At 33.4% G+C, this 16,673-nt stretch overlaps 1 protein-coding gene across 1 annotated transcript in view; it reads left to right on the top strand.

Moving 5' to 3' along the window:
• The window catches only part of ITFG1 (integrin alpha FG-GAP repeat containing 1), a 239,460-nt gene that overhangs the window by 109,439 nt on the left and 113,348 nt on the right, over positions 1-16,673 (top strand). The window contains exons 9-10 of the mRNA XM_030833058.2: positions 8,891-8,985; positions 11,216-11,388. Of these exons, the coding sequence (XP_030688918.1) occupies positions 8,891-8,985; positions 11,216-11,388 (268 nt within the window). The remainder of the gene's footprint in view (positions 1-8,890; positions 8,986-11,215; positions 11,389-16,673) is intronic.

Raw genomic sequence — 16,673 nt, 5'->3', positions numbered from 1 at the left:
AGGTGACATGTTCTTCTTTTCCTGTGTGTGTATATGTGTGTTTTATAGCACCTGTTTCTTATTGTCACAGTTTGGTTCATGAGCATTGAAAAAAAAAAGAAATCAAACATTTCCATGCATGCCCCCTATTTTTTTATACTATTCATCATTTATTTTAAAAGTCTGAATTTTATTTCCCCAAAGAATCTAATCTGGCTGCTGTAATGTAATCGTTTTTATATCATATTCAATGTATTTCTGTGCCAATAATGTCTCTTACATTAAGGATGTGTTCTTCGGGAAAATATTAAGTGATATACTTCATATACTGTAAGTTCCCTACATACGAACGAGTTCCATTCTAAGAAGACATTATTGATAAGTCTAATATGTTCGTAAGTCCAACAAAGTTAGCCTAGGTACCCAACTAACACAATCGGCTATATACTACTGTACTGTAATAGGTTTATAATACTTTTCACACCAATAATTATATAAAAACAAACAAAAAATAAACATTTTTAATCTTACAGTACAGTACCTTGAAAAGTACAGTAGTACAGTACAACAGCTGGCGTACAGGGGCTGGCATTGAGTGAACAGGCAAGAAGAGTTACTGACTGGAGGAGGGAGAGGAGCTGGGAGATGGTAGAGCTGAAGGATCCTCAGCAAAAGGAGACAGACGGCAAGCTGCAATTTCACCCACGCCTGACATTGATAGAATACATGTTCGCATCTTTGAAAGTTCACAACTTGAAGGTTCATGTAGGGGACTTACTGTATTATAGTGGAAGTGAACAGGAAATTTTTTTTTAGTATGTGTATTTCCAATTTTATATTAATGAATAACAAAAAATATAGAATATATGAATACATTTTCTGTCACATGTCTCGCATGTCTCTTGACAAATGTAATGGAAAAGCTGTTACTTCTACCTACATTCTGGGTCCATTTTGGCAAGAAATGCAGTTTTAGAAACTCTGTATAGATATCTTTCAGCATTGGGTCCCATATTTTAAAAGTTAAAGAAAGCCTTGAATTCTGTTTAGAACCTTCTGCCATTAATTAGTTGTGTGACTTGTAATATTTATATCTTGTGTATGCTATAGCCATCCATGAGTAAATTTTCCAGATGGTGGAAGGAGTCATTTTGACTTATTCCCCATTTGAGCTGTCATGATGTGTTCTACTCTATAATTCAGAAATCACTGATTTATTTTTATTATTGAACTCAGAGTTCCAGGTTATAGATCAAAATATTTAGCCATCTACTTACAGTTTTTTTCCACCATCTGTGAAGTAACATTCGTCAAATCCTAAATTATTGCTTTCATTTTTCATGATCAAATGTTTCAGTGTTTCCTGCTGGAAGCATTACAGTGAGTCCTGGAAGTGAGCACTCTGAAGAAAAAGCCCTCTATTCTTCTGGGAGTTATGCTTTTTTACTCTCTTGCCCACCTACCCACACAGAGTATACCACTGTCCTAAGTACACACAGCATACCACAAGTGATAGAAGGAGTATATAGGGATAATATACTCCTTTATGATTGTTTACTGCTGTGTCATTTTCCCCAGGTTATTTCCCCCACATTTCATTCTCACAATGACCCCTTTCTGTGGCCAAATTATGTTCCTATTGATCATTTTACAGATAAAGATAAATAATATAAGAGAAATTGAGTTTCTTTTCTGAAAATGATAGATCATTCAGTAAGTGGTGTGAGACAACTGGATATATCCATCTGTTAAAAAGTCATAACTCACATCATAAGCTAAAATAAATTCCAGGTGAATCTAAGACTTCAAAGTAAAAGTAATGTCCCAAAGTACTGTGAATTGGAAAAGCCTTACTAAGTTGTTAGCAATACCTAGAAGCTGTAAAGGAAAGTGTTAGTAAATCACAGACAAAATAATAATTTTCTTAATGTTAAAAGGATTCCTACAGATTAGCAGCAGGACAAAAAAAAAGACCAACAAAGAGTGTTCTGCCCATGTTCTCTTCCAGGAGTTTTTTGGTTTCAGGTCTTACATTTAGGTCTTTAATCCATTTTGAGTTTGTTTTTATAAATGGTGTGAGGAAATATTCTAATCTTGTTCTTTTATATATAGCTGTCCAGTTTTCCCATTACCACTTATTGGAGAGACTTTTTTTTTCCATTGTATATTCTTACATCCTTTGTCGTAGGTTAATTGACCATAGATAGGTGGGTTTATTTCTGGGTTCTCTATTCTGTTCCATTTATCTGTGTGTCTTTTTATTGTGCACTATCATGCTATTTTGATTACTGTAGCTTTATAGTATAGTCTGAAGTCAGGGAGCGTGATGCCTCCACCTTTCTTCTTTTTTCTCAAGATTGCTTTGGTAATTCAGGGTCTTTTGTGGTTCCATATGAATTTTAGGATTATTTGTTCTAGTTCTGTGAAAAATGTCATGGGTATTTTGATAGGGATTGTGTTAACTCTGTAGATTGCTTTGGGTAGTATGGATATCTTAATATTAATTCTTCCAGTCTAAGTGCACAAGGCGTGATAGGGATATGGAATTAAGAGACACAAACTACTATGTGTAAAATAATTAATCAACAGAGATATATTATACAGCACAGGAAAATAGAGCCTTTTTTTGGCAATAACTTTAAATGGAGTAAAATCTATAAAAATACTCAATCACTGTTGTACACCTGAAATTAATATAATATTGTAAATCCACTATGCTTCAATTTTAAAAAGACAAACACCATAATTAGTAAGAAAACTAAAACCACAATGAAATACCATTTTCATTAATCAGAGTGGCAAAAATCAAAATATTTGATAATTTGCTTATTGGTGCAACCTTTCTGGCAAAGTTTTTCAAAGTGTGGTCCAAAGTATGGATCCCAAGGGGTGGGGAGAGGTTTTCTTGCAACTCTTTCAGGGGGTCCACAAGATCAAAATTACCTTCATAAGAACACTGAGATATTATTTGCCTTTTTCACCCTGTTGACTGATGATGATATGAAAGCAGTGGTGTGTAAAGCTGCTGCCATTTGGCACAAATCAAAACAGTGGCACTAAACTTTATTACCATTCATTGTATTCTTCACCACCATATACTCACAGTATTAAAATAAAGAAGGAAGAGAAAGAAAAAGAAAATAAGAAAAATAGTTTCTCTTAAGAGTGTTTATTGATGAAGCAAAAAATATTAATTTTATTTGATCTCAACCCTTGACTACACACCTTTTTAATACTGTCAGGAAACAAGACGTATGCATAAAACACTTCTGCACAGAGTATGGTGGTCGTCTTAATGAAAAATACTGGTGTGATTGAGTTGCAAACTGAACTAACTCCTTTTTTTTTTTTTTTCATGTAATACCATTTTCACCATTTTTTGCTTGAAAAACAACTGACAGACAAACTATGGTTTTTCAGACTTGGGGATTTGGTAGCCATTTTCTCTACAATGAACAAAGTGAGCTTGAGACTTCAAGAAAACAACTGATGGGAAGGTGCCAATGATAAAATTTGATCTTTCAAGCAAAAATTGGAATTTGGGAAAACTTTTTATCTGCTACCATGAGCTGACAGCTTTTCAGTACCTAAAGACTTTTTTGATGAGATTGGTGGTGATATTAACGAATCTGAATTTTTTATATTGTGCAATGAAATGTTTCAGCATTTGCAAAATCTACATAACTCAATGAAACACTGTCTTCTAAATGTTTGACGTGTGATTTTACAAAGTTATACATTGGTTAAACACCCATTCATAGTGCAAGATGGACTACTGGATTTTAATTAACAGAGTAAGAAATGTTCATTGAAACACGTTTAGATTCTTCATTGCAAGAAATTTTTAAGAAATTGTCACTTGTTGAATTTTGATCGTAGCATTGAAGAATATTAGAGTTATCTGAAAAGGCTGTTAAAATACTTCCTCCAACTACATATTTTCATATTTGTCAACCAAAACAACAGATTGAATACAAAAGCAGTATGAAAATCCAGGTTTTCTCTGCTAGGCCAGATAATCCCATTCTTCTCACAAAATGTCTTTGTTTTGGAAAACAGTTATTTTTCATGAAAATATTAGTTATGTTTATATGTGATATATTTATGGTTTGTATTTTCACTTAAATATATAAATATTTCTTAGTCTTAATTTCAAGTTAATACCCATAGAAATACCCACAGATATTACCCACATAAACAAAGCTTATTGGGGTCCTCAGTCTTTAAGAGTATAAAGGATTCTTGAGACTAGTTTGAAAACTAACTGCTCCTCTATGGAGATTAAAATAAAAATTTTAATTACATACAATCATTGAATCAGTAATTTCCATTTTAGGAATTTATACTATAATCTCTCAAATATGAGATATTATATGTGCAAAGTTATTCATTGTTGGATTTTTTTGATTACCAGAAGATTGGAAACAACTCAGTGTTTGTACATCAGTAGAGAATTGGCTATATTGAGATATACCCATAAAATGTAAATGTATACTATATATGAGGCAGATATAAATTTATCACTGTGGAATGCTCTCAAAGATATATTAAATCAAAAGTTGAAGGTACCAAAAAGTGTAGTGTACACTACAATTGTACAGAATTGTATATAGTATATGTGTATGCATAGCCTGTGTGGTGAAGGATACACAAGAAAAACTGCTATGGTGGTTGCCACTGTGGAGGGGAGCTGGGGACAAGAGTAGGAAAAAGACATTTCTGAAAACCTGAATACTTCTTGAGCAGTCCTAAAAAATACAGAAGTACCTGTTCCCCAAATCCTAATATTTTAAAAATATTTTTCAGTATTTTTTCCCCAAAAGTACATGTCTAATTACTTATTAGGAGTTAAGCCAGGTTAAAAATCTAAATCTAACTGATCTTAGTCCTACCTTCTTACCATTACATTAAAATCTCCATACACTCTCATGGAGTGGCAAGACGTTCACCAAAAACAATTATTTTATGTAGTAGTACTTGTTTCGCTGCCATAATGAGTTGACCTGCCCAAGAGGTACAAAAATTTGCAAAAGGTGACTTGGATTCAGTCTCAAGAGGCTGGAGCAAGATACATACTGAGTCCTAAATGAATAGTAGAATTTGATTAGCAAAAGAAGTTTGTCGTTAATGGAGGTGCATGATTAAGACAGAAATAGGGTACGTGTAGCACCCCCTGGTGTCAGTGGAAGACCAGCGTTTCAACCAGAGGGATTATGAAAATATGCATTGCTGTGCCCTACCCTTAGAGGTTCTGATTCATTAGATCTGGACAGAGGCATAAGAATCGACATTTCTAACAAGTTCCCCAGTGATGCTGAGGCTGTGGGACTGGGAACCACACTTTGAGAATCACTGCATTAGAGAAGTTGTGGTTTACAGAGTTGATGGGTAATCTGGGGCCAGAACAATGAGCTGTAATTTGCTTAAGCCATACCACAGGTCATTTAATTTCATGAGACTGAAAATGTTATGAATGTTTAAGAGGAAACATAATATAAATGTGACCCTTTCTCTTGTATATCTTCTTCTTTGTCCTCTGCTTAATTAAAAACAAAAATTATTATACCAAAATTCATTATAATCCATTTTTATGAAGACTTTACTTTAGTGTTCTCTTGATTTTAAAATTAAAATTTTTCAGAAAATCAGTTTGACTCATTAAATCTATCTCATTAAAATTATCTGTTTTAGAAGAGAATTTCTTTTGAAATTTGGCTAAGGTTAACATCAGATGGAAATTAACATGTGTTTAGTGTGTACTTTAGTCTCTACTGGTCTGCCATTCAAAAGGCCAAATTTTATACTGCATTTTATGAAATGAGTTAATCAAAATGCCATTCCTTCTGTCACAGTTTCTGTTGAGGCTTTGAGAAGGAATTTTAGCCTTTAAGAAAACTCTAGATATATAATGGGCTGAAGTTCTGAGGAGAAGGCAGTCCGTAGTTAATAATTCCTGGGACTTCTTTAAGGAATGTGTGCCAAGTTCACAGACTGGTACCTCTGTCAGCATGACATTCCTCTTAGTCTCATTGTTTTTCAGAGAATTTGCTTATTACTAGTTCCTAGCCTTGTGCCTCTGCCTCATGTGAAACTGATTTTTCTGAAACTACTTCCTTCTGTAGGTATAATAACTTATTGGAAAAGTAAAAGATTCCTGTAGTCCGAGGTTAAAAAAAAAAAAAAAGATACGCAGATTGTAAAAGGCTATGAAAATATTCTAGGGACTTCCCTGGTGGCACAGTGGTTAAGATTCCACCTGCCAATGCAGGGGACCACCGGTTCGAGCCCTGGTCCGGGAAGATCCCACATGCCACAGAGCAACTAAGCCTGTGCGCCACAACTGCTCATCCTGCTCTCTAGAGCCCATGAGCCACAACTACTGAGGCTGCGAGCCACAACGACTGAGCCTGCGTGCCACAACTACTGAAGCCCATGCGCCTAGAGCCCGTGCTCCACAACAAGAGAAGCCACCGCAATGAGAAGCCTGCACACCGCTACTAAGAGTAGCCCCAATCACTGCAACTAGAGAAAGCCCGCGCACAGCAACGAAGACCAATGCAGCCAAAAATAAAGAAAAATAAATAAATAAATAAATTTATTTAAAAGAAAAAACCTATAAAAATTTTTTTTAGAAAAAGAAAATATTCTAGATTAAAGAAGGCTAAAAATAACGACTACATGTAATTCCTACTCCTAGACTGGATCCTGTGTTAGAGGGGCAAAAATGCTACAAATGACATTATTACGTCAATGGACAAAATTAGAATATAGTACAATAGATAAAAGTATCTGTGTGAATTGATAGTTGTACTGTGGTTAAGAGAATATCTCTATTCCTAGGAAATACACACTCAAGTATTTAGGGGTAAAGGGCTATAATGTATATAATTATGGTTCAGAAAAAAACTGATTTCACAGATCAAATAAATGGGGTAAAATGTTAATAGGTCAATCTGGTTAAAGTGTTTACAGGAATTCTTTTACTATGTTTATTATTGCAATTTTAAGTTTATTTACAAATAAAAAGTTTTTTTTTAAAACATGCAGAAAAGTGTAACATGTAAGATTTAAAAGTTTGTTGCCTTTAAGAGAGAAAATTTCCTTTGCGTGTGAAGTGGGGCTCTCAGAAAGCTTTTCTGCCACTTACCCTAAACATCAAAAAAATAGCACTTAGAGTCAGCACAAGGAGCACATTCTCTGATAGAGTTCTAGATTTCTGTGACCATATCTATAAAATATTACTGATAATTCCTACTAAAAGACATGATTATGATGTTGTGACGTGAGTTAGTTATATGTTTAACAGAAGGTTATTTGCCAGCATTAAGTATCAGCCAAGTCATGGTCAAAATAATTGTGGGAAATAGGAAACTACTTGGAAGAAAAATAAACTAGGAGAAAAGAAAAGTGTACATCAAAATCTAATCTGAGTATTTTGCCATTGGGGTAAAAATGAAGGGCAGAGACTTAGTAGTTGCTCTTCTGATTAGTCCCACATTAATTGCAGTAAAATGGTTTGGCTTTTAATGAAGTCTATGATATTACTAGAGTCTGTTTATATATCACATTTTGCATTTAATTCTCTCTTGGCTAGCTCCTTTTTTTTTTTTTTTAAGCTATGATATATGTTTATGCCCTTGGAAAGCCTTCTCCTTTCCAAGTATTCCTGCCTAGAGTTGCTGTTTCTCTCTCTCTCAACTTTTCACAGTAGTCCAAATGTGTATACTGTCATATTACATGTATTCTCTGTACTCTCCATTATTAATTCAACTATTTTATTTAATGTTATACTCCTCTAAGCGTTCGTCATCACAAAGAATATTAACCATGAGGATCATAAGTAATTAAACTATGAAATTAAATGAAAGAAATTCATTTTTCACTGTGCTGTGCCTTTTACTTTTCCATGCTGAGGTCACCTTCCATTGGCTAGATTTTCATCCCACACAGCCTGAATTGTTTTTTTTTCTTTGTGCATACATTATTGGAGACTTGATAGGCTTGTTATAGTTATATATCTCTCTTAATATTTAAACCTATGCAAGGATGGACTTTTTTTATTGGTAAACCTTATATATCCTTCCAAGTGAAGGTACTACCTCAGGCACATATTAAATGATAACATTAAGCCATTGCAAATAAATCAGTGATTAAAGCAACACAAAATTAGGCCCTAAATTTAAAAGCTTCATGACTACTCCATTGTGTGAATGTCCCCATAGAGATTTAGCTCTGGGACATCAAAATCTGTAAACTTCATCAGGTAGGGAACAGTAGATAGGAAGGAGCACTAGAGGAAATGACTCCAAGTTCATCAGTAACCTCATCTCTAGAAGTCTTTGCAGAACATTGTGCAGCTGTTTAAAAACCAGTCAGTTGGAAATGACGTCTGTATTCCCTTCATTTGCCTCTTTATTGATAAAAATGTATTGGTGCTTTTTAGAATCTAAGTTGCTGAAAGCTTTATAACTCTTGAATTGACGTTTATGCTGTGTAAAAGAGACTTAAAAGTATGTGTAAAGATAAATTATCTGTAAAGACATTTAAAATAAGCCACATAATAATGGGTTACTATTGCATGCTTATTTTTCTCCTGTGGCAGTGATGATAATTATGTAAATAGGTCAAAAGCTACATTTTTTCAATTGATAATTTTAACATCAAAGCCTGAAATGAGGAGTTTTTCCACCATTGGATAAATATTTAACCACAGAAGAGTGAGCAATTTAAAACAAGACATGGTCCAGGTAATAGACAGTAAGGGCCAGAATAATTTTTTTAATTGAATCACATTCACTCCAAAGCCATGCATCAGATTCCTCAGTTTATCTAGATTGATGCAGAGTTTAAACAAATAGGAAATTTAATCTGTCATACAAGAACACTATTTTGTGTCTGTTTCTTTTGGCAGATGGAGATGGAAACATGGATCACTTATTGCCAGGCTGTGAAGATAAAAACTGCCAGAAAAGTACCATTTACTTAGCAAGATCCAGAACAAAGCAGGTATATCTACTTGTTTCTTAATGTAAATAGAGTTATGTTCTTGGAAAAAAATTTCAGAGGTTAGAAGAAGTATCTGAAGAATCAGAAAGGAGAAAAACCAAAAATAAATTTACTTCCTTATTTTAACTTAATGTAATGCATTTAAATCTATTTTTATTGGTTTATTGAGAGAAAAAAGTAGTGGCATAATCATTTCTGGTTAAGAAAACCCACTCTTGATCCTGTAATTAAATGATCTGTTAGCCTTTTATATGCTGGGAATATGGTAAGACACACTATAGCTATAATAAAGGGTTATGTAGAAGAACATCATACCTATTTTCAAGGCTAATCTTGTTTTTATTTGTGATATCTAAATCTGTTTCATTCTCTCGTGCCGACTTTATACCTGTAGCTTGTAGATAAATAATTTAGAATCTGTTAATCACAGCGGAGGATTAATGTGGGAATGATAAGTTATGACATTGAGATTTTTTCCATATTGACAGTACCTGAATGGAAACCAGTAATATAGTAGTAGAATTAATGAGTTATATTTTCTGTTTGGGGGTAATAAATGATAGAATTACATTTTGATTTTTTTAGCCCTTATGGGTAGGAAGTATCACTTTTTATACTAAGACACTAAAGAAAACAAATCTTCCTCCAGTCAGCATTCTAAAAGCATTTAACTCTTACACCCATAACCTTTATTACCTTGAACTTTTTTAAAGTTTTGAATCATTGAAAATATTAGGTCAAGTCACACTTCATCGTTGGTTCATAGCTGTAAGTAAACCTAGTAATTATTAGCCTGTCTTCAAGTGACAGACTACTGTAAGAATATTTTCAAATTACACAGTTCTCTCTGGGCAGATAAATGTCACAGTTCTTTTTTGACTGTTAAGAACATCACATTAATGAAAAATATTTTACTTCTTAGACCTTAATACATTTACCTTAACAGAAATACTTTATCCTCATTAATAAACTATCAACCTCTTCAGAAACTTGTGAAAACTTGGCATTTTGTGAAATTTCTCATCCTCTTCCAAAACAAGACCAGCAGTTTTTTTCAGAGTCACATGAAACATTAAAACATTTTGATGCTATATAATACTCTTTTGCTTTAAGAAAGATTGAAAAATTTATTAAAGATGCAGACCAGTTTTTTAAAACGGCTCGTTTTCTGTAAATTTGTCTTTGTAGTTAAGCCACTTTTTTTGCTTTTTCCTTGGCAAACTATGCTTTCTTTGGATAACATAGAAAATGTTTGGGATATCCTATGTTCTAAACCTTTTTCAAGAGGCCACTTTTTATGTAGTCTGGCTTAGAGCTATATATATGAGTCACCTGCTTATAAGGACAAAAACATCTGTAGGCATGTTTGGCCTCCTGTCATTTCAAGCCAGCTGCACCTGCTTCTGTTTGGACATCTCCAGGTTATGTGCCAGTATCCATGCTCTTAGCTAATTATGGGCACATCTATAATTTTAATGTGATGATTTCCACTCTTCAGATTTTTAGTTTGCATTAGGTTATTAAAAGTAAAGATTGGGGCATTCACAAGAAAAAGAGATTCCAAAAGCTCATTTTGAAATGATCCTATTCTCTCTGTTCTTGTTATAATCAATATAGAGATAAAGAATTTATTTAAAATGTAGCTTCCAGCTGTTTTGGTGACAGAGCTCATTCTCTGGGGCAGGCAGAGCTTGTCAGGGCTAGTATTGTTTGGTAAGCCTCAGAGCTGCTTGGCTCTGAGAATGATGACTAAAGTCATCATCATGTATAGGAGGCAAAGCAAGAGAACAAGGGAGACTGTCATGTTCTAATTCTTCCTGAGCTGGTCCTCCGAAAGGACATCAGTATTACATGATATTGTAATTTTTTAAATATTCATTTGAGGTTGTATTTCCACTCAACACATTTTAAAATGGCAATTCAAGTATATGATTATCAGCATCAGTTCAATCCTAAGATTTTGTGGTTCTGTGAAAAACCTTCTAAGCCTCTGTGAGCTAGTTCAAAGAAAGATGACTAGTGATAAATTTTAAAGGAGATGATTTTTTTCCAAAGTGTAAGTTACCTGTTTATCAAAGTAAATTATAGTACCCTACCATTTTGTAGTGATAAAGAACTTAAATAAGGTGATGCTTACCTTGAGGACTTTTCGTGGATCATTTGTTTTACAAATGGTGAATTTTTTTCTAAAATGACTATAAAATCTGATTTTTTTTCTCTTAATCCACAGTGGGTTCCTGTCCTACAGGATTTTAGCAATAAGGGCACACTCTGGGGTTTTGTGCCATTTGTGCATGAACAACGACCAACTGAAATACCAATTCCAATTACCCTTCATATTGGAGACTACAACATGGATGGTTATCCAGATGCTCTTGCCATACTGAAGAATACATCTGGAAGGTATGGAAATTAAGTCAAATGAGAAATAGTTGTGAAATATTTTCACTGTGATACTTTGTAGCTGAATGACTCCTAAATATGGTACAGTTCCTTAAATAAGGAACACTGTGAGCTCTGAACTTCTCCCAACTGCTTAGAATACCTGTTCTTTTTCTGTTTTATAGAACAATAAAAGGCTTATTTTTCATTCAACAAAACTTGATCTTTAAAAGGTCAAAATTTTTATAAGTAAATGACTCAGTTACATTTTGAGTCTGAAGACCATGGAGGTTAAGAGTTGAGCCTAGGCTTCGCTCTCAGTCCAGCCACTTAGCACCTGTGTGACCTTGAGCAGATTACCTAAACTCCCCATCTGTAAACTGAGAGTAGTAACTGCACCTCTGTCATGGAGTTGTAGTGGAAATTACATGAGGTAAAAATAAAAAATGAGACAATTAGCAAGATACTTAGCACATGCTGACTTTACTATCAGTGAATATTGCCTTACTGTTGCTTGTTTTGTAATGGTGTTGAGAATTTCGACATGACAATTGATAATATTTGTAAATACAGAATTTCTGAGTATATTTATTGCATTATCAATGATTTTGAATGTTGTTGCTACTTTTTTTTCCTTAGGTAGAGGTACCAGTAGCTAAACGAATATAGTTAAATTCACAATTACCCTGATCTTGACAGATTCCATAAATATGACTCTTTCCAAATTTTAATGCTTTATTATATTCTTCATATTACAGTTAGTTGTATTTCTTGCCCCTTATTCTTTCTTGCCTCGTACATCGTATCTATCCATAATTTTTCTTCTGAGCATTAATTCATTTGTTGGCTCTGGAATTAGTGACGATTCAGCTCCACATTTACTACCAGGCTCATGATGCAATATACCTTTCCTGGAAAAAGAATCAGACTATTGTTGATTTTAACATCAAACAATGTTATCTAGAAATGTGATTTTTAGAAAACCACACATTGTTAGTGACTGTCCCTAAATATTTATAGAAATTATAAAATGTCTGTACTTAAACTTTTCTAAGGACCTTGATTTGAAATTATAATCACTCTGAGTTGTGTTTATAAAACTTTCTAGGGATATGAGCATCATGATCCTTAATAGAGAGTAGTATATACACTCATAACTTATGTGTATGAAACAGATCTTATGTAACGAAAAGAAACTTCTGAGTTGAATGTGATTTTTATTCCTTTTAAAGTGGCACGTAAAAACAAAGAAATGTAAAAATTGCTTTAATTTGAACAATTTACCCTATTCAAAAGAATAAGAAATTACATCTTAAATTCATTTAAGATGTGATTACTTATTCTTAGAAAAACATACAAACAATTTATAGTTTTGTCATAAAAGTTCTTTATCAACATATTCTTCTTCAAACCATCAAATATTTAACTTACCTTTACCATTCAGTAATAACGATGATATCAACAGCTAATTCAGCAGTGAACAAACACTGTGGCTCTATAGGAAACATAAGGTAAAAGACAGTCATAGACTCTTGATGCTTTTATAAAAGCAACTGTTTAAAACCCAGGGTTTCTTTTTTGTTCTTTTGGGATAGATGAGAATTGAAGGATAGATTTGAGTGCATTTCAGTGTTCATTAAATCACTAGATGAGAAATAGCCCTATACTTGAGAGATGTCTGTCTAGGAAAATTCAGCATAATATTTTCTTTGAAACATAGAAGAAGGAAAATAAGACATAGTGTACCTTATAATCCTTTTCTACTGTTCACTTTTGTTGAAAAGCATTTTATAATTTTTAACTGATTTCAAGACTGCTGTATTGCTAAGAAGTAGTACAGGGTTGCAGTTTATAATTTCAAGGGTTGCTACCTGGAGAATTCTGTCTCCTTTTTTCTTCAGGTTTTGAAAATCAGGTAGAGATTAACTACGCAGTTAAGAATAAAATCCACAGTATATGTTTCATGAAAAGAAGTTCTGAAACCGTGGCTTGTTAACTTGTGTTTTTTTGTTTTCAGAGGAGAGTTGCTATTTGGCTTTCTGTTTGTTTTTTATTTTATGGTAAAAGTCTAATTGTTGAAAGTTAACCTTTAGAATCATGTTACATGAAAAAGATCTCTATTAGTGACATTTATAGAGGCAGCAAGTGACTCTAAACAAAATAACATGGTCTGAGGTCAGCCATTTTACATCTGTGCCACCACTGACTGAAAGCCATGGTTTTTTCCCTTGGCTGTCCCATTACTACTCAGTTGCCCTGTGTTTACTGTCATCTTCTGTGTGTAGTCATGTTGTCTTAATTGTCTGAATTTTCATTTTTTTGAAAGAAGGCACACTTAGAATGACATTATTCCAATAGTGTGCTCTTAAGCTAATAATAATTCTGTTTTTAGAATTTTTTAATTTCATGTGTAAAATAACACTGAAAAGATATTTTATGTCCTAAGTCTTTAGTATAGAACTGAAAAACTTTTTTAAAAGGAACTGGAGGATAAATTATAACAAAGAATATTTGAGAACCATTTATCCATATCCTTATGGATTTCTAATCACTATTATTTCTTAATTAGCCAGAGTTACTAGAAAAACTAGTACACAAAAATGAAAAGTTTAATTTTATTTTTGCCCAATATGTGGTATACTAGAAATTTTATTTTATGCATATGTTAGAAAAAACATTTCTCTAAATATTCCCCTAGAAATATTAATGTCATAGGTAAAATTAAATACTAATTTTGAGTAACTGTTAGGTTTCTATAGGAAAATTTGATAAACCATATTTAAATTAATATTCTAAACCATATTGTGTGATTTTTTAAAATTCAAAACTAACATAGATTGTAATTTGCTCAGAATAAATGCATGTTTGTTTAACACTGGTACTGTAGTCTAGAAGTTGTGTTAATGATTTACTTATCATTTTGTCAAGCGCATACAGTGCATATTTATTCCTTATTTTTAGCATTTAACTGAAGATATAAGAGAGTGACTTTTAGTCTTTGTTCTATTGCATATTAATCAGAATGTTAATATATTTAAGAAAAGTTGTATTGTTATTAATAAATTGAAAGTGGATGAAATTGTAAGCAAAACCTCAGCTTCCAGCAGGGATTTATAGAGAATCTAAATCTAAAAGTACTAAAAGAAAAAAAAAAATTTAAACAAAGGGTTTTAGCAGCAAAGGAGCAGATTCTGAGTATCAGCTGTGAGAGCTCCCAAAATCTGTTAAATGGCAAGTAAATCAATAAATGGCCAAATGCAATATATTCCTTGTCAGTTAATGCCAGGAAGCAAAGGGCTTTAGTTTATAAAGTGATTATCATCATGCATATTGCTTCACAGTAATTTCTATGGGGTGGTATTATCTTTACTTTGTAAGTATGGAAACAGTCTCAGATAAGTCAGACTACTTGTCCAGGATCACACAGTTTCAGTCAGCACTCTAAGTTCACAGAATCTGAATCCTTTTTCTTTCCCTGTAAGAAAAAAATTTAGAAGGAAGTAGTATATAACCAAAAAAACACATTTTTAGCAGAGGTTAGAAATGATGATTTGGGCAGATAGTAAAAGTCTCTCTGACAAGAGAAAGAAGGAGCAAGCTAAGGACAAATGAATAAAGTCCATAAGTTTTCTGAGTCTTGCTGTCAGAGGAGATTGATTATATGCAAGCACGTGGCCTCTTATGTTAGTAATTTGGAAACCAGAGGTATAATTTGGATGTGTTGGTGGTATACATTCAGGCTACCAATATGAAACGATGGAAGAGGACCAGAAGCAAGTCGGGATCTGGAACTTTGTCAAAAAAGAATTACTGGGGACTTTTGCAGCTATTAGCTAATTACCCATTCAGTATAATTTGCATTTTCATCTTCACCCTCAGCTTTATAAAATAACTTAGGTTCACACTAATACTCTGAGTCACCAAGGGCGGGTTACATTATATTTCAGATGTTCTGCTTTAGTGGGCAAGGAGATTGATAGTACAGATGCCTGTATCCACTTGTACATTTCAAGCCACTGTTGTTTTTCATTTTTATTATGAACTGTAACAAAGGGTTTCATATCATTTTAAATTAGATCAAATATCTTACTAATTTTATGTTTTATACTTCAAATGATTCACCATAATCTTTTTTAAATGAAGTTAATCACCATCTTTTCCATGAATGTGAAAATATAACAGACTTCCTAATTTACAATAAAAGAAAAAACATTCCATGCCTATTCTGCCGGGGAATGTTTAGTGGTAGTTTGCAAAATACATCTTGGTAGGCTATGTCACATAATTTCCATCTGTTCAAATGTTACTAGGGAGAATAGCCTGTTTCTGACATTACAACCTACATCGCTAAGTCTTATGCTCTAAATCTTTAACTAATCCTTAGTTAATGAGTAATAACTCTGGGTAGGGAAGTTATCTGCATTCACAGCTTATTGAAGACTGAAGAATATTTTAATATTTTTGTTTAGGGTATTTTATAGAATTATACATAGGGTTAGAGTAAGGTTTTTGTAAAATGTTTGTTTTTCAAAATTAATAAGGGTACTGAATTCAAGAATCATATTCACATCACTTCTAGGTTTAATAAAATGTATTACTTCGTCCTAAGCAGATTATTATAAAGCCTCCAGAAGCTTTCAGTATGTAATTTTTTTTTTACATCTTTATTGGAGTATAATTGCTTTACAATGGTGTGTTAGTTTCTGCTTTATAGCAAAGTGAATCAGTTATACATATACATATGTTCCCGTATCTCTTCCCTCTTGCGTCTCCCTCCCTCCCACCCTCCCTATCCCACCCCTCCAGGCAGTCACAAAGCAGCGAGCTGATATCCCTGTGCTATGTGGCTGCTTCCCACTAGCTATCTACCTTACGATTGGTAGTGTATATATGTCCATGCCTCTCTCTCGCTTTGTCACAGCTCACCCTTCCCCCTCCCCATATCCTCAAGTCCGTTCTCTAGTAGGTCTGTGTCTTTATTCCTGTCTTACCCCTAGGTTCTTCATGACATTTTTTTTTCTTAAATTCCATATATATGTGTTAGCATACGGTATTTGTCTCTCTCTTTCTGACTTACTTCACTCTGTATGACAGACTCTAGGTCTATCCACCTCATTACAAATAGCTCAATTTCGTTTCTTTTTATGGCTGAGTAATATTCCATTGTATATATGTGCCACATCTTTATCCATTCATCCGATGATGGACACTTAGCTTGTTTCCATCTATGGGCTATTGTAAATAGAACTGCAATGAACATTTTGGTACATGACTCTTTTTGAATTATGGTTTTCTCAGGGTATATG

The sequence above is a fragment of the Globicephala melas genome, chromosome 19, assembly GCF_963455315.2.
Source record: "Globicephala melas chromosome 19, mGloMel1.2, whole genome shotgun sequence".
Taxonomy (NCBI): domain Eukaryota; kingdom Metazoa; phylum Chordata; class Mammalia; order Artiodactyla; family Delphinidae; genus Globicephala; species Globicephala melas.
This window is presented reverse-complemented; position numbering and strand designations above follow the sequence as displayed.